Genomic DNA, 19,515 nt, shown 5'->3' with positions numbered 1-19,515 from the left:
AGGATAGGAAAGTCAAATGTGAGGGGTTTTTTGTTGTTGTTGTTTGTTTTTTTGTGGGGCTCATAATGCAGGTCTTAAGCTGCAGGTTTCTCCACAGCAATATTTAATATCAAAAGACAACGGAGCAATTTCTAATGATTTCTTGAGCAATATAAAATTGCTGTATCTTGCAGTTTTCCTTAGTTTTTTTTTAGTTTAGGGTTTATTGAGCATCTTTTATCTATGGATTTACAAGTTTTTCTTTTTTATTTTTTTTTCCTTAAGATTTTATTTATTTATTTGTGAGAGACAGGAGAGAGAGGTAGAGACATAGGCAGAGGGAGAAGCAGGCTTCCAGTAGGGACTTGATGTGAGACTCGATCCCAAGACCCTGGGATCATGACCTGAACTGAAGGCAGATGCTCAACCACTGAGTTAGCCAGGCATCCCAGGTTTACAATTTTCCTTCAAAGTAATTTTCTTTTTAATTTTTATTTATTTATGATAGTCAGAGAGAGAGAGAGAGAGAGAGAGAGGCAGAGACACAGGCAGAGGGAAAAGCAGGCTCCATGCACCGGGAACCTGACGTGGGATTCGATCCCGGGTCTCCAGGATCGCACCCTGGGGCAAAGGCAGGCGCCAAACCGCTGCGCCACCCAGGGATCCCCAAAGTATTTTTTTTTTTTTTTTGCTATTATTTCTACTCTTTACCTGTCTGAAGATTTGATTATTAATGCTGTTTTCATTAAAAACAACTTTTATTTTTCTATTTCAAATTTGGGTAGTTTCTGTTGCTGTGTCTGTAAGTTCACTAATCTCTTCTTTTGTAGTGTCTAAATTGCATGGTATTTTTCCATCCATAATATTTTTACTTCAGGCATTGTAGTTTTCACCTCTGAAAATTCATTTTGAGTCTTTTTTTTTTTTTTTATAAAGATTTTATTTATTCACAAGAGACAGAAAGAGAGAGGCAGAGACACAGGCAGAGGGAGAAGTGGACTCCATGCCGGGAGCCCTACGTGGGACTCAATCCCAGGTCTCCAGGATCACACCCTGGACTGAAGGTGGCGCTAAACCGCTGAGCCACCCGGGCTGCCCTTTGAGTCTTTTATATCTTCTATGTCTTTACTTAACTTTTTGGAATATATGGAATACTGTTATAATCATCTGCCTTAGTTTTCTTGCCTGCTAATTTTGATAGCTTTCTCAGTTTTGAGGTGATTTTTCATTGATTTTTCTCTTCTTTATAGGTTTTTTTTTTCTTTACCTCTTTGCATACCTGTTAATTTTTGACTAGATGCCAGATATTTTGAATTTTACCTTTTTGGGAGCCTGATATTCCTGTGCTTAGTTCTGGTATGCAGTTAATTTACTTGGTACTGGTTTATACTTTTTGAGTCTTGCTTTTAAGATTTGTTAGGTGGACTAGAGCAGGGATAATTATTCTCTGCTGAGACAAGTTCCTTCTGAGTACTCAATACCCTGTGAATTAATCTGTCTGGTAGGCAGAGACATTATTCCCAGCTTTGTGTGGTCCTTTTCACATGTATACTCTGCTGAACATTCATGGAAGTCTGCCTTGAGGATATCTTGTAGTTCTTTATCTGGGCATATCTCTCTCTCTCTCTCTCTGCCCTGAGAACTCTAGTCCTGTTGGTCTCCCCAGACAACCTGTTATTCATTCATTCATTCATTCATTCATTCATACATACATACATACTCAGGGAGACTATTGGGCTTTACCTGGGATCCCCCTGCCTGCACTGAAGCCTGAAAACCTCTTGGGCTAGAAGTTGGGAAAATTGTGGGGCTCATATACTTTATTTACTGTCTCCTAGAGATTACTGTCCTTTGTTGTTGGATGTTTAGTGTCTTGAAAATGATTGTCTCCTCTATTTTGTCGACCTCTTTGATTGTTTCAGACAGGATGGTAAATCTAGTTCCTGATTCTCCAGTTTGGTTAGAAGAGGAAATATGTTTTTCCTTCTTGACTGGATTTTATTAATTTTTTTTTAAATTTATAGTTGTGGTAAAACCACATAACATAAAATTTACTATCTTAACCATTTTTAGGGATACAGTCCAGTAGTGTTAACTCTATGCATGTTATTGTGCAACAGTTCTCCAGAACATTATCTTGTAAGACTACAACTATGTTCCCATTAAATAGCTCATTACCCATAGGCCTGTGAGAACCATTATTCTACTTTCTATTTCTGTGATTTTAACTACTTTAGATACCTCATATAAGTGAAATCATATAGGATTTATCTTTTTGTGACTAGCTTATTTTACTTAAATAATGTCTTCAAGGTTTATTCTTGTTGCAGTATGTGATAAATTTCTTTTCTTTTCAAGGCTGAATAGCATTTTGCTATCTTTGTATGCCACATTTATGTATCCATTTGTGTGTTAATGGATATTTGGGTTGCTCCCACCTGTTAGCTATTGGAATAATGATATTATAAGTGTGGGTATGCAAATACCTCTTCAAAACCCTGCTTTCAATTCTTTGGGATATATACCCAGAGGTGAGATTGCTGGATCATATGGAGGTGTTATTTTTAATTTTTTGAGGGAACTGCCATGCTACTTTTCATAATGGTTGCACCATTATACAATCATAGCAACAGTACCCAAGGGTATTTTCTTAACTAAATTTTAAGCTTAGGTATTTTATTTTTACGTACTTTTCTGTAACCTAGAGTAACGACAGCAGCTGTAGGCAAGGGGAGACTTTGTGGTGGGGAGATCATTTGGGAAAAACTAAGCCTAGGTATGGGGTCTTTTGTTAGAGTCCTTGGGTTTTGTCGTTTTAAAAAGGCTTTTAGTGAATGTTTTCTTTAGCTAATTGGGAACCATATATTATTCCAGTAATGTGCAGGTTATTTCTTCAATTTATTGTGGAGTTCAGGAGGCTTTCTTCAGGCACAAAGAGTATTGTGCTATTTCTATTACTATAATCAGAAGAGAGAAAAAAGAAGACAAGAATAACTACTGAGTTTGTTTCTATCTATATTTGAGTGTAATAGTGACAATTATCAAGAATTTGTCATTTTACAAGTAGGGTCTCTGGGAGTTTAGTGAACTTGTAGTGAAATGCTGCTGTACCTTTTTGTTTTGCCCCATTCTTGGTAGTTTTCAGTTTGTTTGTTTGCTTATTTATTTATTTATAATAAATTTATTTTTTATTGGTGTTCAATTTGCCAACATACAGAATAACACCCAGTGCTCATCCTGTCAAGTGCCCTCCTCAGTGCCCGTCACCCATTCACCCCCACCCCCCGCCCTCCTCCCCTTCCACCACCCCCAGTTCATTTCCCAGAGTTAGGAGTCTTCATGTTCTGTCTCCCTTTCTGATATTTCCCACACATTTCTTCTCCATTCCCTTATATTCCCTTTCACTATTATTTATATTCCCCAAATGAATGAGAACATATAATGTTTGTCCTTCTCCGATTGACTTATTTCACTAAGCATAATACCCTCCAGTTCCATCCACGTTGAAGCAAATGGTGGGTATTTGTCGTTTCTAATGGCTGAGTAATATTCCATTGTATACATAAACCACATCTTCTTTATCCATTCATCTTTCGATGGACACCGAGGCTCCTTCCACAGTTTGGCTATTGTGGACATTGCTGCTATAAACATCGGGGTGCAGGTGTCCCGGTGTTTCACTGCATCTGTATCTTTGGGGTAAATCCCCAGCAGTGCAATTGCTGGGTCGTAGGGCAGGTCTATTTTTAACTCTTTGAGGAACCTCCACACAGTTTTCCAGAGTGGCTGCACCATTTCACATTCCCACCAACAGAGTAAGAGGGTTCCCCTTTCTCCACATCCTCTCCAACATTTGTGGTTTCCTGCCTTGTTAATTTTCCCCATTCTCACTGGTGTGAGGTAGTATCTCATTGTGGTTTTGATTTGTATTTCCCTGATGGCCAGTGATGCAGAGCATTTTCTCATGTGCATGTTGGCCATGTCTATGTCTTCCTCTGTGAGATTTCTCTTCATGTCTTTTGCCCATTTCATGATTGGATTGTTTGTTTCTTTGGTGTTGAGTTTAATAAGTTCTTTATAGATATTGGAAACTAGCCCTTTATCTGATAGGTCATTTGCAAATATCTTCTCCCATTCTGTAGGTAGGTTGTTTTTTAGTTTTGTTGACTGTATCCTTTGCTGTGCAAAAGCTTCTTGATGAAGTCCCAATAGTTCATTTTTGCTTTTGTTTCTTTTGCCTTCGTGGATGTATCTTGCAAGAAGTTACTGTGGCCAAGTTCAAAAAGGGTGTTGCCTGTGTTCTCCTCTAGGATTTTGATGGAATCTTGTCTCACATTTAGATCTTTCATCCATTTTGAGTTTATCTTTGTGTATGGTGAAAAAGAGTGGTCTAGTTTCATTCTTCTGCATGTGGATGTCCAATTTTCCCAGCACCATTTATCGAAGAGACTGTCTTTCTTCCAATGGATAGTCTTTCCTCCTTTATCGAATATTAGTTGACCATAAAGTTGAGGGTCCACTACTGGGTTCTCTATTCTGTTCCATTGATCTATGTGTCTGTTTTTGTGCCAGTACCACACTGTCTTGACGACCACAGCTTTGTAGTCCAACCTGAAATCTGGCATTGTGATGCCCCCAGCTATGATTTTCCTTTTTAAAATTCCCCTGGCTATTCGGGGTCTTTTCTGATTCCACACAAATCTTAAAATAATTAGTTCTAACTCTCTGAAGAAAGTCCATGGTATTTTGATAGGGATTGCATTAAATGTGTAAATTGCCCTGGGTAACATTGACATTTTCACAATATTAATTCTGCCAATCCACGAGCATGGAATATTTTTCCATCTCTTTGTGTCCTCCTCAATTTCTTTCAGAAGTGTTCTATAGTTTTTAGGGTATAGATCCTTTACCTCTTTGGTTAGGTTTATTCCTAGGTATCTTATGCTTTTGGGTGCAATTGTAAATGGGATTGACTCCTTAATTTTTGCTTTCTTCAGTCTCATTGTTAGTGTATAGAAATGCCATTGATTTCTGGGCATTGATTTTGTATCCTGCCATGCTGCCAAATTGCTGTATGAGTTCTAGCAATCTTGGGGTGGAGGCTTTTGGGTTTTCTATGTAGAGTATCATGTCATTGGCGAAGAGGGAGAGTTTGACTTCTTCTTTGCCAATTTGAAGGCCTTTAATGTCTTTTTGTTGTCTGATTGCTGAGGCTAGGACTTCCAATACTATGTTGAATAGCAGTGGTGAGAGTGGACATCCCTGTCTTGTTCCTGATCTTAGGGGAAAGGCGCCCAGTGCTTCCCCATTGAGAATGATATTTGCTGTGGGCTTTTCGTAGATGGCTTTTAAGATGTCGAGGAAAGTTCCCTCTATCCCTACACTCTGAAGAGTTTTGATCAGGAATGGATGCTGTATTTTGTCAAATGCTTTCTCTGCGTCTAATGAGAGGATCATATGGTTCTTGGTTTTTCTCTTGCTGATATGAATCACATTGATTGTTTTACGAGTGTTGAACCAGCCTTGTGTCACGGGGATAAATCCTACTTGGTCATGGTGAATAATTTTCTTAATGTGTTGTTGGATCCTATTGGCTAGTATCTTGTTGAGAATTTTTGCATCCATGTTCATCAGGGATATTGGTCTATAATTCTCCTTTTTGGTGGGGTCTTTGTCTGGTTTTGGAATTCAGGTGATGCCGGCCTCATAGAACGAATTTGGAAGTACTCCATCTCTTTCTATCTTTCCAAACAGCTTTAGTAGAATAGGTATGATTTCTTCTTTAAACGTTTGATAGAATTCCCCTGGGAAGCCATCTGGCCCTGGACTCTTGTGTCTTGGGAGGTTTTTGATGACTGCTTCAATTTCCTCCCTGGTTATTGGTCTGTTCATGTTTTCTATTTCTTCCTGTTCCAGTTTTGGTAGTTTGTGGCTTTCCAGGAATGCATCCATTTCTTCTAGATTGCCTAATTTATTGACTTATAGCTGTTCATGATACGTTTTTAAAATCGTTTGTATTTCCTTGGTGTTGGTAGTGATCTCTCCTTTCTCATTCATGATTTTATTAATTTGAGTCTTCTCTCTCTTCTTTTTAATAAGGCTGGCTAATGGTTTATCTTATTAATTCTTTCAAAGAACCAACCCCTGGTTTTGTTGATCTGTTCCACAATTCTTCTGGTCTCGATTTCATTGAGTTGTGTTCGAATCTTTATTAACTCTCTTCTTCTGCTGGGTGTAGGATCCATTTGCTGTTTTTTCTCTAGCTCCTTTATGTGTAAGGTTAGCTTTTGTATTTGAGTTCTTTCCAGTTTTTGAATGGATGCTTGTAAAATGATGTATTTCCCCCTCAGGGCTGCTTTTGCTGCATCCCAAAGATTTTGAAGGGTTGTATCTTCATTCTCATTAGTTTCCATGAATCTTTTTAATTCTTCCTTAATTTCCTGGTTGACCCTTTCATCTTTTAGCAGGATGATCCTTAACCTCCATGTGTTTCAAGTTCTTCCAAACTTCGTGTTGTGATTTAGTTCTAATTTCAAGGTATTATGGTCTGAGAATATGCAGGGGACGATCCCAATCTTTTGGTATTGGTTCAGACCCGATTTGTGACCCAGTATGTGGTCTATTCTGGAGAAAGTTCCATGTGCACTTGAGAAGAATGTGTATTCAATTGAGTTTGGATGTAAAGTTCTGTCGATATCTGTGAAATCCATCTGGTCCAGTGTATCATTTAAAGCTCTCATTTCTTTGGAGATGTTGTGTTTAGAAGACCTATTGATTGTAGAAAGCGCTAGATTGAAGTCACCAAGTATAAGTGTATTAGTATCTAAGTATATCTTAACTTTGGTTATTAATTGATTTATATATTTGGCAGCTCCCACATTCGGGGCATATATATTGAGGATTGTTAAGTCCTCTTGTTGGATAGATCCTTTAAGTATGATATAGTGTCCCTCTTCATCTCTCACTACAGTCTTCGGGGTATATTTTAGTTTATCTGATACAAGGATGGCTACCCCTGCTTTCTTTTGAGGACCATTTGAATGGTAAATGGTTCTCCAACCTTTTATTTTCAGTCTGTAGGTGTCCTTCTGTCTAAAATGAGTCTCTTGTAGACAGCAAATAGATGGGTCCTGTTTTTTTATCCAGTCTGAAACCCTGCACCTTTTGATGGGGTCATTAAGCCCGTTCACATTCAGAGTTACTATTGAAAGATATGAGTTTAGTGTCATCATGATATCTATTCAGTCCTTGTTTTTGTGGATTGTTCCACTGGACTTCTCTTTAAAGGGGAATTTTAAGAGTCCCCCTTAAAATTTCTTGCAGAGCTGGTTTGGAGGTCACATATTCTTTCAGTTCCTGCCTGTCTTGGAAGCTCTTTATCTCTCCTTCCATTCTGAATGAGAGCCTTGCTGGATAAAGTATTCTTGGTTGCATGTTTTTCTCATTTAGGACCCTGAATATATCCTGCCAGCCCTTTCTGGCCTGCCAGGTCTCTGTGGAGAGGTCTGCTGTTACCCTAATATTCCTCCCCATGAAAGTCAGGGACTTCTTGTCTCTTGCTGCTTTAAGGATCTTCTCTTTATCTTTGGAATTTGCAAGCTTCACTATTAAATGTCGAGGTGTTGAACGGTTTTTATTGATTTTAGGGGGGGATCTCTCTATTTCCTGGATCTGAATGCCTGTTTCCCTTCCCAGATTAGGAAAGTTTTCAGCTAGGATTTGTTCAAATACATATTCTGGCCCTCTGGCCCTTTCGGTGCCCTCGGGAACCCCAATTAAACGTAGGTTTTTCTTCCTTAGGCTGTCATTTATTTCCCTTAATCTATCCTCATGATCTTTTAATTGTTTGTCTCTTTTTTCCTCAGTTTCCCTCTTTGCCATCAACTTGTCTTCTATGTCACTCACTCGTTCTTCCACCTCGTTAACCCTCGTCGTTAGGGCTTCTAGTTTGGATTGCATCTCATTCAATTGATTTTTAGATTCTGCCTGATTAGATCTAAATTCTGCAGTCATGAAGTCTCTTGAGTCCTTTATGCTTTTTTCTAGAGCCACCAGTAGCTTTATAATAGTGTTTCTGAATTGGTTTTCTGACATTGAATTGTAATCCAGATTTTGTAACTCTGTGGGAGAGAGGACTGTTTCTGGTTCTTTCTTTTGAAGTGAGGTTTTCCTTCTAGTCATTTTGCTCAGTGAAGAGTGGCCAAAAACAAGTTGTATTGGGAAAAGGAGTAAAAGAGAGGAGAGAAAGAAGGAAAGAAAAGAGAAAAAGAAAAAAGAAAAAAGGAAGAAAAAAAGAAAAAAGAAAAAGAGAAAGAAAAAGAAAGAAAGGAAAAAAGGTGGGGGAAGCAAACAAATCAAAAACCAAAAAAAAAAAAAACACACAAAAAACAGAAAAACAAAAACAACAACAACAACAACAACAAAAAACCACGGGGGAGTATCTTCTGATTCTGTAGACTTTAAGTCCCTTGACTTTCCCTGGAACTGGTCCGTCCAGCTGGTCTTCTGGGGGAGGGGCCTGTTGTGCTGATTTTCAGGTGTTAGCACTTGGGGGAGCTGCTCTGCCCCCTGCCTGGTGCAGGGCTCAGTGGGGGTTGTTTACCCCGTGAAGCCCCAGGAGGAACAACCACAGTGGCTGCGGCCAGCTCTGGAGCCCTGGATTCAGCTCCTGCAGTAACTACAGAGCTCTCAGTCTGCCGGGGCCTGGATGCTTCGGGGGCGGGGCCACTGATCTGCTCATCTCGGGGCAGGAGCGTCCTTGCTGTCCTGGCCCCTCCTGGACTCTGCCTGTCCCAGGGGGAGGCCGGATCTTGGGCTGTGTCCCCAGCTCACTGAACTCCCGGGCCTGTGCTGTTGGATTCGCGCTCCTGGCCGGCAGCCCCCTCTCCGTGGAGCCGCTGCCGGAGCCCCTCTGAGCTGCTCCCGGGTCAATGGGTGCGTGCGCTGCAGTCCTTTAGGGAGCTCCGCGCGCTCTCCCCGGGGCGCAGGTGTCTGTTAGTGTCCCAGGGAGCCTGAGGGCATCCCCGCCCTCCTGGGGTCCTGCTCTAACTCCCTGAGAGTGCCTTTCCGCCGGGGAAGATTGGTGCAGCTCCTGCTTCTCTGGGACGGAGCTTTCCTGTCCTGGGGGCACTCGCCCTTGGATGCCTTTTGTTTCTTTAATTCCACCCCCCCCCTCTTCCTACCTTGATAGAAGCGCGAACTCTTCTCACTGTAGCATTCCAGCTGTTCTCTTTTTAAATCTCAGGCCAAATTCGTAGATTTTCAGTATGAGTTGAAGGTTATCTAGGTAATTTGGTGGGGACAGGTGATTTGGGGACCCACTCTTCTGCCAACTTCCATTCCAGGTAGTTTTCAGTTTTTAGTGGTTACTTGTATATTTCCTTTTACTTGTTTTGTTTGCTGATAATAAAATTTCCTTTTTGCTATTTCCTATTGAACTGTTCCTATTGAACATTTTTAATGTTCAAAGGAATATTTTTGCTCATTTCATCAGGAATTTGGAAGGGAAATTTTGTGCTGTTATCTGAACCTGAAAGTTCACTTAATTTCCATCCACAAATTTTTGAAAATAATAATGAATTTAAACCTGTTTTTGGTGCCACCTTGATGGTTCATTAAATTCTCAGATACAAGTATTTAAGTAAAAATATTTAGTAAACAGGTCAAGATAACAAAGTAATTTAATTTATGCCATGTGTTGGGTTTAAGATGATAACCATGAATAAGTATCTACAGGTTAACAAATACATATTTGGGAAAGAAATTAATTAGTAATAGCTTCTTAACAAAGTATATTTGTCAGTGTGTTCTTTGTAATTTTAGATGGTTGTGGATTTTCTGTCATGAAATTATATAACAAAAATCCTGCTTAGTTTCTTAGGAAGAATATGAGGAAAGAAAAATAATTTTAGGTTAAAATGTATTAACAATTAAAATTTTATTTTATTTATTTATTTTTTAAAATTTTTATTTATTTATGATAGTCAGGAGAGAGAGAGAGAGGCAGAGACACAGGCAGAGGGAGAAGCAGGCTCCATGCACCGGGAGCCCGATGTGGGATTCGATCCTGGGTCTCCAGGATCGCGCCCTGGGCCAAAGGCAGGCGCCAAACCGCTGCGCCACCCAGGGATCCCCAAGAATTAAAATTTTATAAAATACTACATTATGTGCCTAATCATTTTTTTGAAAAAATATTTATTTATTTGGAGAGAGAGAAAGAGAGAGAGAGAGCACGCAAGCAGGGAGAGGGGCAGAGGGAGAAAATTTCCAAACAGGCTCCCTGCTTGCTGAGTGTGCAACTGTACATGGGGCTTGATCCAGTGACCCATGAGATCATGACCTGAGCTGAAACCAGAAACCAAGAGTCAGGCACTCAACCAGTTGAGCCACCCAGGCACCGCCTATAATCATCTTTTAATGTCCTTTATCTCTTTTCTGTCCATGTGCAGAATTTAAGATTCTTTTTTAAATTTAATGGCTATAATATGTAATATATTCTCTTGTCCTGTTCCCTTTGATCATAGTAGAGGGACATGGGACCAAGGAAGACCACATGGGTCACATGGGGAATATATTTATAATGAGGGCACCATTTATACCTACAAATTTTATGATTAAAGTAGTTGGCCTATAACAAATTTTAAAGCAAAAGTGATTTTTTTTAAAATACATTTTTTTAAAAATTTTATTTATTTATGATAGTCACAGAGAGAGAGAGAGAGAGGCAGAGACATAGGCAGAGGGAGAAGCAGGCTCCATGCACCCGGAGCCCGACATGGGACTCGATCCTGGGGCTCCAGGATTGCGCTCCGGGCCGAAGGCAGGCGCCAAACCGCTGCGCCACCCAGGGATCCCAAGCAAAAGTTATTTAACAAAATTTAAATAAAAATATTCCTCATATTTGGAATTTAAAATTTGTAGTTTCTTTCTTCTAATAGTTGTCTAGTAAATCAAACATAAAACAAAATGTAACATAGTAATTCAAATAGAAAAATACATAATGAGATATTGTTATATCATTTTATTTCAGTACAGAATAAATTCATGACAGGAATTTATGGGATGCTGACAGTTTATTGATTTGATCTGGATATAAGTGTGTTCATTTTAATGTTTCATCAGGTTGTATACATATGGTTTACGTGCTTTCTGTGTATATGTTATATTTTAATCAAATTAAAGAAATTGCCATTAAAGTATGAAGAAACTTAATCTTCTTTTCTCTTTTAAGGAAATGATTATTGACAGAGTTAATGGACAGGCCGTTCCTAGATATTTGATATATGACATAATTAAATTCAATGTAAGTACCGTTAACATAATTTATAAAGTAAAAATTGTCCCTGAGATAACAGATCTCTTTTTACAAATAAAAATTGTTATCTGCCTTAGAGATAGTAGGAGAGAAAAATTGTGACTTGAGTTACTTATTTGATATCTTAATAATAATTTTGCACATTTCTCTGTCTTTAGATTTTGTTAACTACTTCAACTGAGTAAAGAAAAATAGTTTAGCTGATAAAATAAGACAGCATTTTATAAGATGGAAACTGTTGGTTTTAGTTATCTTGTATACAATTAAAAAAAAAGGAGTCCACAATTTTATTACTGTCACTTGAAAAAAAAAAAGAGAAGCTGATTATGGGTATTGAATGTATAACTTGGGGGCAAAAATATGTTATTCATGAGTATAGGCAGGAAACTTAAAAACAAAATATAAAATTCTGTTAAAAATAGATATCAAAAAATAGAAATTATATTTTCTACCCATTTCCTATAGTTTTAGACAAGCCAAGAATCTGCCTGTTCATGTTTAATTATAGTATCAGTGTCTAAATTATTTAGGCAGTACAAGATGACTTCTGTAAATGCGAGAAACTCTTTCAATAGTGTACATCTATGAAAAGGTATAATCATTCCTCTAGACATATCTTATTCAAATTGCATAGCCATTTAGTATTCAAACCAGACTGAAAGCAATTAAGAATTCTGGAATTAAAAGTGCTGTTTAAGTTTTAGAATTCTGAAGATTTATAACAATTTTTTAAAAGTTCTTTTTTGGAGTATATATTTTAAATTATAGTATTGAGATTCAGGATTGCATTAATCCAGATTACTTTAAAGGCATTTTTTTTCCTGGAAATTTTCAATGTACATATTTCATTTTCTGTCGAATTTATAGATTTCAAACAGTTTTCTAGTTAAGAGACTCAGGTCAGAAACCACCAAATTTAAATTTCATCTGTTTGCCTCAAAAGTAGTGCTTTCCAGAATTGGCTTACTCTTATCATAGATCTTGGAATAATGTTCATTGACCCATAACAAGACCTAAAGGGTGGGGGTAGCATTGTTTTCTTGTGAATGGAAGAATTTTGTCTCCTCTGCCTTTTGACATTGAGCTCTGTTTTAGTGTGTTCACTGCTTAGCCTGGGAACTTTGTCTTTGACAACATCCTTCTAATTCTTTAAAAAAATATGAAAAATTTCAGTGTATACAAAAGTATAGAGAATGATATGAGTAATGTACATATACTAATCACCAGATTTGTTGAAGCTTAACATTTTGTCATTTTTACTCCACTCTCTTTTTAATAAGATAAATTATTACAGATCCAGAAGTTTCTCATGCATACCTCACTTATCTTATTCTTAACCGTCTTACCTAGAAGCAACTTCTACCTTGTATTTGATGTTTATTGTTTCCATGAGTATTTTTAATAACTTTACTATCTATGTGTGTGTCCATAAAATATATGTGGTATTGTTGTGCAAGGGTTCTAGTGCTATATAAATACTACACTATACTGTGGTACCAAGCATTTACTCTACATTATTTTGTTGATATTTATTTGTATTAATGCATATAGGTTTAGTACATTCACTTTAATTACTATTGAGTATTGCTTTGTATAAATATATAGATTTTGTCTTTTTTTCCTTTTGATGAACAATTAGGTTTCTGTATTTTGCTATTATATTACTATTAAACAGTTTTATATATTCTTGTGTGCATACATCAGAATTTGTCTAGGGCAGTTCTCATTCTTGGGATGTAAGCACCTGAGGTGCTTTTAAAAAGTACAATCCTTTATCCCTACTTCCATCATAGAGATTCTGACTGAATTGTCAACTTCAGGTGTATTTGCTACATTGCTGAATTCCTCTCAGAAGTAGATGTAACAACTTACTACAGTTGGTATTACCAGAGTTTAAAGTTTTTGCTAATTGGATGTGTGTGAAATGGTATCTCATCTTGTTTTAATTTGCTTTTCCCTTATTACTAATGAAGTTAAGCCTACTTCATATGTTCATTTTTACTTGTTTGGATTTTTCTTTTGTCATTTAATCTTAAGTTGGAATAATTTTCTGGTTTTTCTATTTGGTTGTCAGAGTCCTTAATGTGTAGGAACTAATTATCTTTTCTGGATTCTAATCCTTTTTTGGTTATGTATGTGACAAACAATATTTTCTGCAAATTAGTATCTATAATGCACAGGAGTTTTTCGTTTTCATGAAATCAAACTTACTAGACCTTCTCAAAGTTTGTGCTTTTGTGTCCTGTTTAGGAAATTCATCAATTTTGCTATAAGAATGGTTAAGTTATGCTTTTACAAGGTCTATATTTACTCAATAAATACTTCGGTGCCATTAGTTGTAAAGTCACATTTCCCCCCACATTTGATATTAGGATATATTTATAATCAAAAGCATGTCATATATTTAATTCTTTAATTTATTATGGAGCCTTGATGGTTAACTAGTTTATTTTGAATCACCAGATCAAGGTTACTATTAGAAAAAAAATGATGTTTTGAAAAAATAGTTAAAATCTTTTTAGTTCCCTTAGTTTATTTTGTCCAGGAGGATTTCATTGATCATCTTTTATATGTCAAGTGCTGTTCCTGGTAGTGGATATACACAGATGAATAAGATGTAATTTTTTGCCTTCAGGGAATGTATAATTTGATACACTGGCCTCCAAAGAATACCATTTCAACAATGGGATTTGGGAAGAAAGTAGAACTTTCATTTATTTTTATCTATTCAATTTTTGTTGTATAAAATATACAGTTGTACATGTTGCAACTCATTAAAAATTAACATGCATGTATTGTAAACATTTGTTAGGGTATGTATTTAGATTGAGTACAAAATCAAAAGAAATTTGTGTACCACTGGTCTTATGGATGAGAAATAAATGTAAAGAAATAATTATAATAGTATAAGAACAATAAAGATATGTTAGAAATAATAGGGATATATGAAAGGAACTAGAGAGGTGAGAGTATTTTGGTTTAACCAGGGTTCAGTTGAGTCAAGGAAGCATGGACTTGCAGATAAGAGAAAAAAGTTACATGAATTAATTTTGAAGGATAGAATCATGGAGGTCAGGAGCATTAGAGGTTGTTAGTGTACTTATGTGTGGTGGGATGTGGAACACAGCAAGAAATGAGAATAGTCTGTAGAATAGGGGGCCAGGGGACTTGAATAGGCATTTTAGCTTAGTTCTGGATGTAAGTAGGGCAGTATTGAAGGGTTTTAGTTAGGGTAATGATAGGATCTTTCTGTTGTCTGTTTTCAATGATTTATCACCTACCTATTAAGTACTTCCTTTCTTGAAGGCAGCATAGATTTGAAGGTGAACTTGCTTTCAATTTTTTCTTGTTGCTTTGATTTATGTGTATATATACATAAATATACATACACATAAATTTATATACATAAATCAAATATATATGATATAAAAGTAAAAAGTATTTAGAAGAAAATTTAGACCACTTAAATATTTTTAGACGATTGTTAGACTTTATTTTCTTAAAAAACGGACAACTTGCTTGTTCCACATTCATTTTATAGAAGTCTGAATTCATCTAATAAGTCTAATAAATAAGCCTAACATTTTAGATTTTTCAACCTTATTGATGATGCAGATGTCATGGACAAGAATGGACTTTGTGATGATTTACTGATGTTTCCTCAATACATACCTTTTACAAACAGTTGTATGCCTTCATGTAAAGGGAACATATTATACTACCTCATATCTAGGGCTTACTCTCTCTTGCTCCTTATTCTTATTAAGTATCAGAATTGTCATCCTTCCAAAGTTGAGAAAAAGTCATCCTCAAGGCATTTTTAACGTCCACAGCTTAACCAAATACTACCACCCTTTTGTAAGCATTAGGTTGAGTAATATAGATTAGAGAAGAGGAAGAAGATGAAAAGGTGAGAAAAATTCATGGAAGGGTGTCCAATTGCAAAGTAAAGAAGAAAGGTACTTGATATGAGGTGATGCTACTAATCTGGATGGTTACTGTTAGCCAGATGAAGTATTGGATGCTGTATTATATATACTATTAGGGTAGGGAAAGCCCCTACCTTCAATTTACAGAAAAAGTATATGCACTTTTAACTTTATGGTTCAAATCATCTATACCACATATATGTGTACCATACTATACACTGTATATGAAGAGCTTTCTTTATAACTATATAATTGAGTATATTATGGAAACTGTTCTATATTAGTTTTTAGAGTTGAGGTTGTATTAGTCTAATAATTATCTTGTGTTTATTGAGGCCTGTAAAGCATTAGTGCTTTAAGCAACAAGAAACATTTAGGTGACTATGTTGTTTATTTTGATGTGTTATTTGCTTATACTTTCCTGAATTATGTAGATTTTTGTTTTATATAGGTTTTACTAATTTATATAATTTTACTAATTCAAATAATAAAAATGATTACTGAGTATATTAATACTTTAATTCAGATGTGAAAACATCAGATTAATTTATATTAGAGAAGATTTATACCACTCTTCCATTGTATTTTATGCATTTATGGTTTTAAAATAAATAATTGTGTATGTGTTTAGGTGTGTTTAATTAGTGAAATCAGGACTGGCATGTGTGGTTATGCAGTCTGTGCATTAGACAAGTCCAAAGGATGCTGTTTATGTAGACTGATATGGACACTGTGACAGCCTTAATAATTATGCTGATAAAATAGTTTTCAGTGTTGAAATTTAAATAATTGTCTCATTTAATTCAGGCACAGCCAGTTGGAGATTGTGATTTTAATATTCGTCTGCAGTGTATAGAAAGAGAAATAATAAGCCCTCGACATGAAAAAATGAAGACTGGGCTCATTGACAAAACACAGGAACCGTTTAGTGTCAGAAATAAGCCATTTTTTGACATCTATACGTCAAGAAAGGTAAAATTTTCTAATTAGTACTTACAGCGTGTCATAATTCAGCTTATAAGAGGAATATGAATGACATTTTACTGCCCAGTTGTCTTGATTTTTTTCAGAAATTATTTTAATTGAATATAACACTATTCTGGACAAATGTGCACTTCTCAAGTCTTCTCCAAAGTAAAATTCTCAGTGATGGAAATTTAAACTTGGTTACTTTCTTGTTTCTCATAATAGTTTTTAATTCATGGCTGTTGGTTTATGTTATCTTTTTTAAAAAGCTGTAAACAGTAAAGAATGATATAGTGTGAAAATCACCTGTTATGCTTTCTGAAGGTCACCTGTGGTTGGTACATACTCTTATTCAAAAAATTCATTTGTGTACATACACATATATTGAGAGTTTTCTTTTACTTCTTTCTGTTGTTTTGGCACTTAAAATGCATCATACTGAATCTTCTTGGATTGTTGTTTTTTCACCTAACAATGTGGTTTGGGAATATTTCCAGGTCATTGCTTAGAGGTTTGCCATGTTATTTTTTAACTGCTACATGGTATTTGACAGTAAAGATACACCATGAAATTACTATGTTTTGGAGAAGGGTGGCTATGATAGAATAATATATAGGAAGTATAGCAACATATGCAATTAGGTGTTTTAAACTCCTTTCTAGTATAATTCCACATGCTAGATGATGCAAGTTTTTGCTGTATTTTTACCTACTTGTGCTCAAGTCCACTTAATTTGGTATTAGCCCTTGGATATAATAATAGCAGTAATTCCAGCACTGCCCAGGGCCTGTCTTTTTTCCTGTCAAGGGATATAAAGTTATCATTCTATTTTTATTGATATTTGGTGTGGAACTATTGATTGACCACTCCTGCCATGATCTTCTCACAGTTCACTGCTTGCCTTTTGTGTCTGTTATGGCAGCAGGAATGTTATCAGGGTCTCTATTTCTGTGCCCTGCCCAATCTATAGGGTAAGGATAAGGTTGGCTAACACTTAACCTGGGCCATGTCATTGGTGAAAATTTGCTAACTGGAGCGGTAGTCTCTTACAGAAATACTTTTGAAGTTATAAATCAGTGTAAAAGTTGGGCAAAAGCCACATGGTTTTAGTTTGCATTGGTTTTGAAAAAAAATTAACTTGACAGCTTATGCTGTTACAATTCAAGTTCAGCATTTAAGAAAATGTGTCTTAGTTTCTTGAGTCTTGTCTTATGGTTTCTTGAGTCTGAATCAGTGCTACTTAGAAATATTTGCAGTGGATGACTATTAGAACTGTTCTTTAGGGATATGAAATTGTTGGGTTGAACAGTTTTTCATTTAGTTTTCCACTAGAAAAACCTGTTCTTTTTTTTTTCTTTATGTAGCCCCTTTAAAAAGGATATTATCTTTTTTAAAGGAATTTTGGTTGGAATTTTAACTATACCTCCCTCCCCACCATTTTCCAGTTCTTACTGTTACTTTTTGTTCCCATGAATACAGAAGGAAAGCTCATTTTGTAGCATGGTCTAAAGGATAAGAGTAGTAACACCGGGTATAGGATAGTAGGTACAGTAAACAGATTATTGCTGTAGAAATTATTATTTTTATCATTGCTAATGGCAATGGGTGAACTAGTGATATTATGAATGATAAAGCATTTGTCAGAGAAGTGTGTATCATTTTATGAGGAAAGTTTTTATGTGGTTTTAAACAAAATTTACAACTAGAAAGAATGCATGTTTTTGCAGAAAATAGAATATTTTTTCTGTATATTGATAAAATCATGTTGATAACTTTGATTTTTAGGACTTTATGTAGCTCTGTAAAAACCTACTCAATTTGTCATTTGATCTGTCAAGCCCAGTGAAAAGATCATGAGTTGTTCAGTTTTTAACTTTAATATACATAGTTACAATATAATATCCAAGGTAGTAAAAATAAGTAGCAGCTTCTCAAATTACAACTTATTTGTATTTACAGCTTGAGGACCAATTAAAAAAGAATTATTTGAATGATTAATATGGTTTACAAAATTGTAAAAATCATGCAGCAAAGTTTCTCTGAAGGTTTCCTATTCATTTATCACCTAAGAAGAATCACCATTGCCATTAGCATTTACTGTATCTGTCAGAATTTTCCTCTGCATATATAAGCAAATACATTTGTTAATATTCTTACCAACCTCATCCAAGAGATGACTCTTAACATACTGTTCTGTACTTTGCTTTTTCTACTTAATGTATTTTGAGTCCCTTTGCCCTATTGGTACGTTGAGGTTATCCCCTTTTCATTCTTTTTTTTTTTCTTTTCTTTCTCCTCCCTCCCTCCCTTCCTTCCTTCCTTTATTTTTTTTTTTAACAGTCGCACAGATTTCCATCTTATTAGTGAACCATAATTTAACTATTCCATAGCTTAGACATTTGAGTTGTTTTTCCTCATTTGGTAGATTTTTGTTTCTTTGTTTTGCATAGGAATATTCCATTGTCTGCACTAAATATTGAAGAGACTATCCTTTTTCATTGTTGTATTTGTACTTTTATGAAAAATAGGTTGTCATGTATGTTTGGGTCTTTTTCTAGATTTTGTTCTTTTCTCTTGTTTTTATTTGTCTGCCTTTACACTAGTACCACACTGTCTTGATTACTTTTCAAATTAAATCTTGAAATGAGATAGGATTAATCTTCCAATTTTATACTTCTTTTTTGAAGTTGTTTTGGCTATTCTAGGCCTCTACATTTTCCTATGAGTTTTAGAATAAGCTTGTCAGTATATACAAAATGGAAGCTGGGATTTCGATTGGAATTGCATTGATTGTAGAGATCAATTTAGGGAGAAGAATTGATACCCTAACAATGTTGAATTTTCCAATTCATCAACCTGGTATTTTCCTTTTATTTAGATCTTTAATCTCTCTCAGCTATTTTTGTAGTTTTAAGGATCAGATTTTACTCATTCTAGTTTTTTCAGATTGGTTTCATACTGTTTGATATATATAGCATTTAAAAAATTTCCATTTTTAATTTTTGATAATATATAGTAATACATTGATTTTTGTATATTGATTTTTTTCTTACAGTCTTGTTAAATATTTTAAAATATTTTGTTACTGTTTGTAATAATTCTTCAGTTAATTCTCTTAGATTTTCTAGTTATTTAATCATATTAAGTATAAATAGAAATAGTTTTCTTTAGTTTTTTAGATTGCTTTTTGTAGATTTCATCAGATCTTTTTATGTAGACAAACATGTTGTCTGGAAAAAAAAGGGGTACTTTTACTTTCCATTTCCACTCTGTATATCTTTTTTTCTCTTGCCTTTTTGCACTGGCTAGAGCCTCTTATTTAATGTT

At 35.6% G+C, this 19,515-nt stretch overlaps 1 protein-coding gene across 2 annotated transcripts in view; it reads left to right on the top strand.

The window, feature by feature from the left end:
* Window positions 1–19,515, top strand: part of RNGTT (RNA guanylyltransferase and 5'-phosphatase) — a 320,891-nt gene that overhangs the window by 85,706 nt on the left and 215,670 nt on the right. The window contains exons 10-11 of one of the 2 annotated variants that reach the window (XM_055330806.1): window positions 11,210–11,281; window positions 16,030–16,194. In XM_055330806.1, the coding sequence (XP_055186781.1) occupies window positions 11,210–11,281; window positions 16,030–16,194 (237 nt within the window). The remainder of the gene's footprint in view (window positions 1–11,209; window positions 11,282–16,029; window positions 16,195–19,515) is intronic. The other variant, XM_055330807.1, reaches the window with a different exon arrangement.

Source organism: Nyctereutes procyonoides, unplaced genomic scaffold (assembly GCF_905146905.1).
Source record: "Nyctereutes procyonoides isolate TBG_1078 unplaced genomic scaffold, NYPRO_anot_genome, whole genome shotgun sequence".
NCBI classification, from domain to species: domain Eukaryota; kingdom Metazoa; phylum Chordata; class Mammalia; order Carnivora; family Canidae; genus Nyctereutes; species Nyctereutes procyonoides.
The sequence above is the reverse complement of the archived record's forward strand: the minus strand, read 5'-3'. Positions and strand labels throughout refer to the sequence as shown.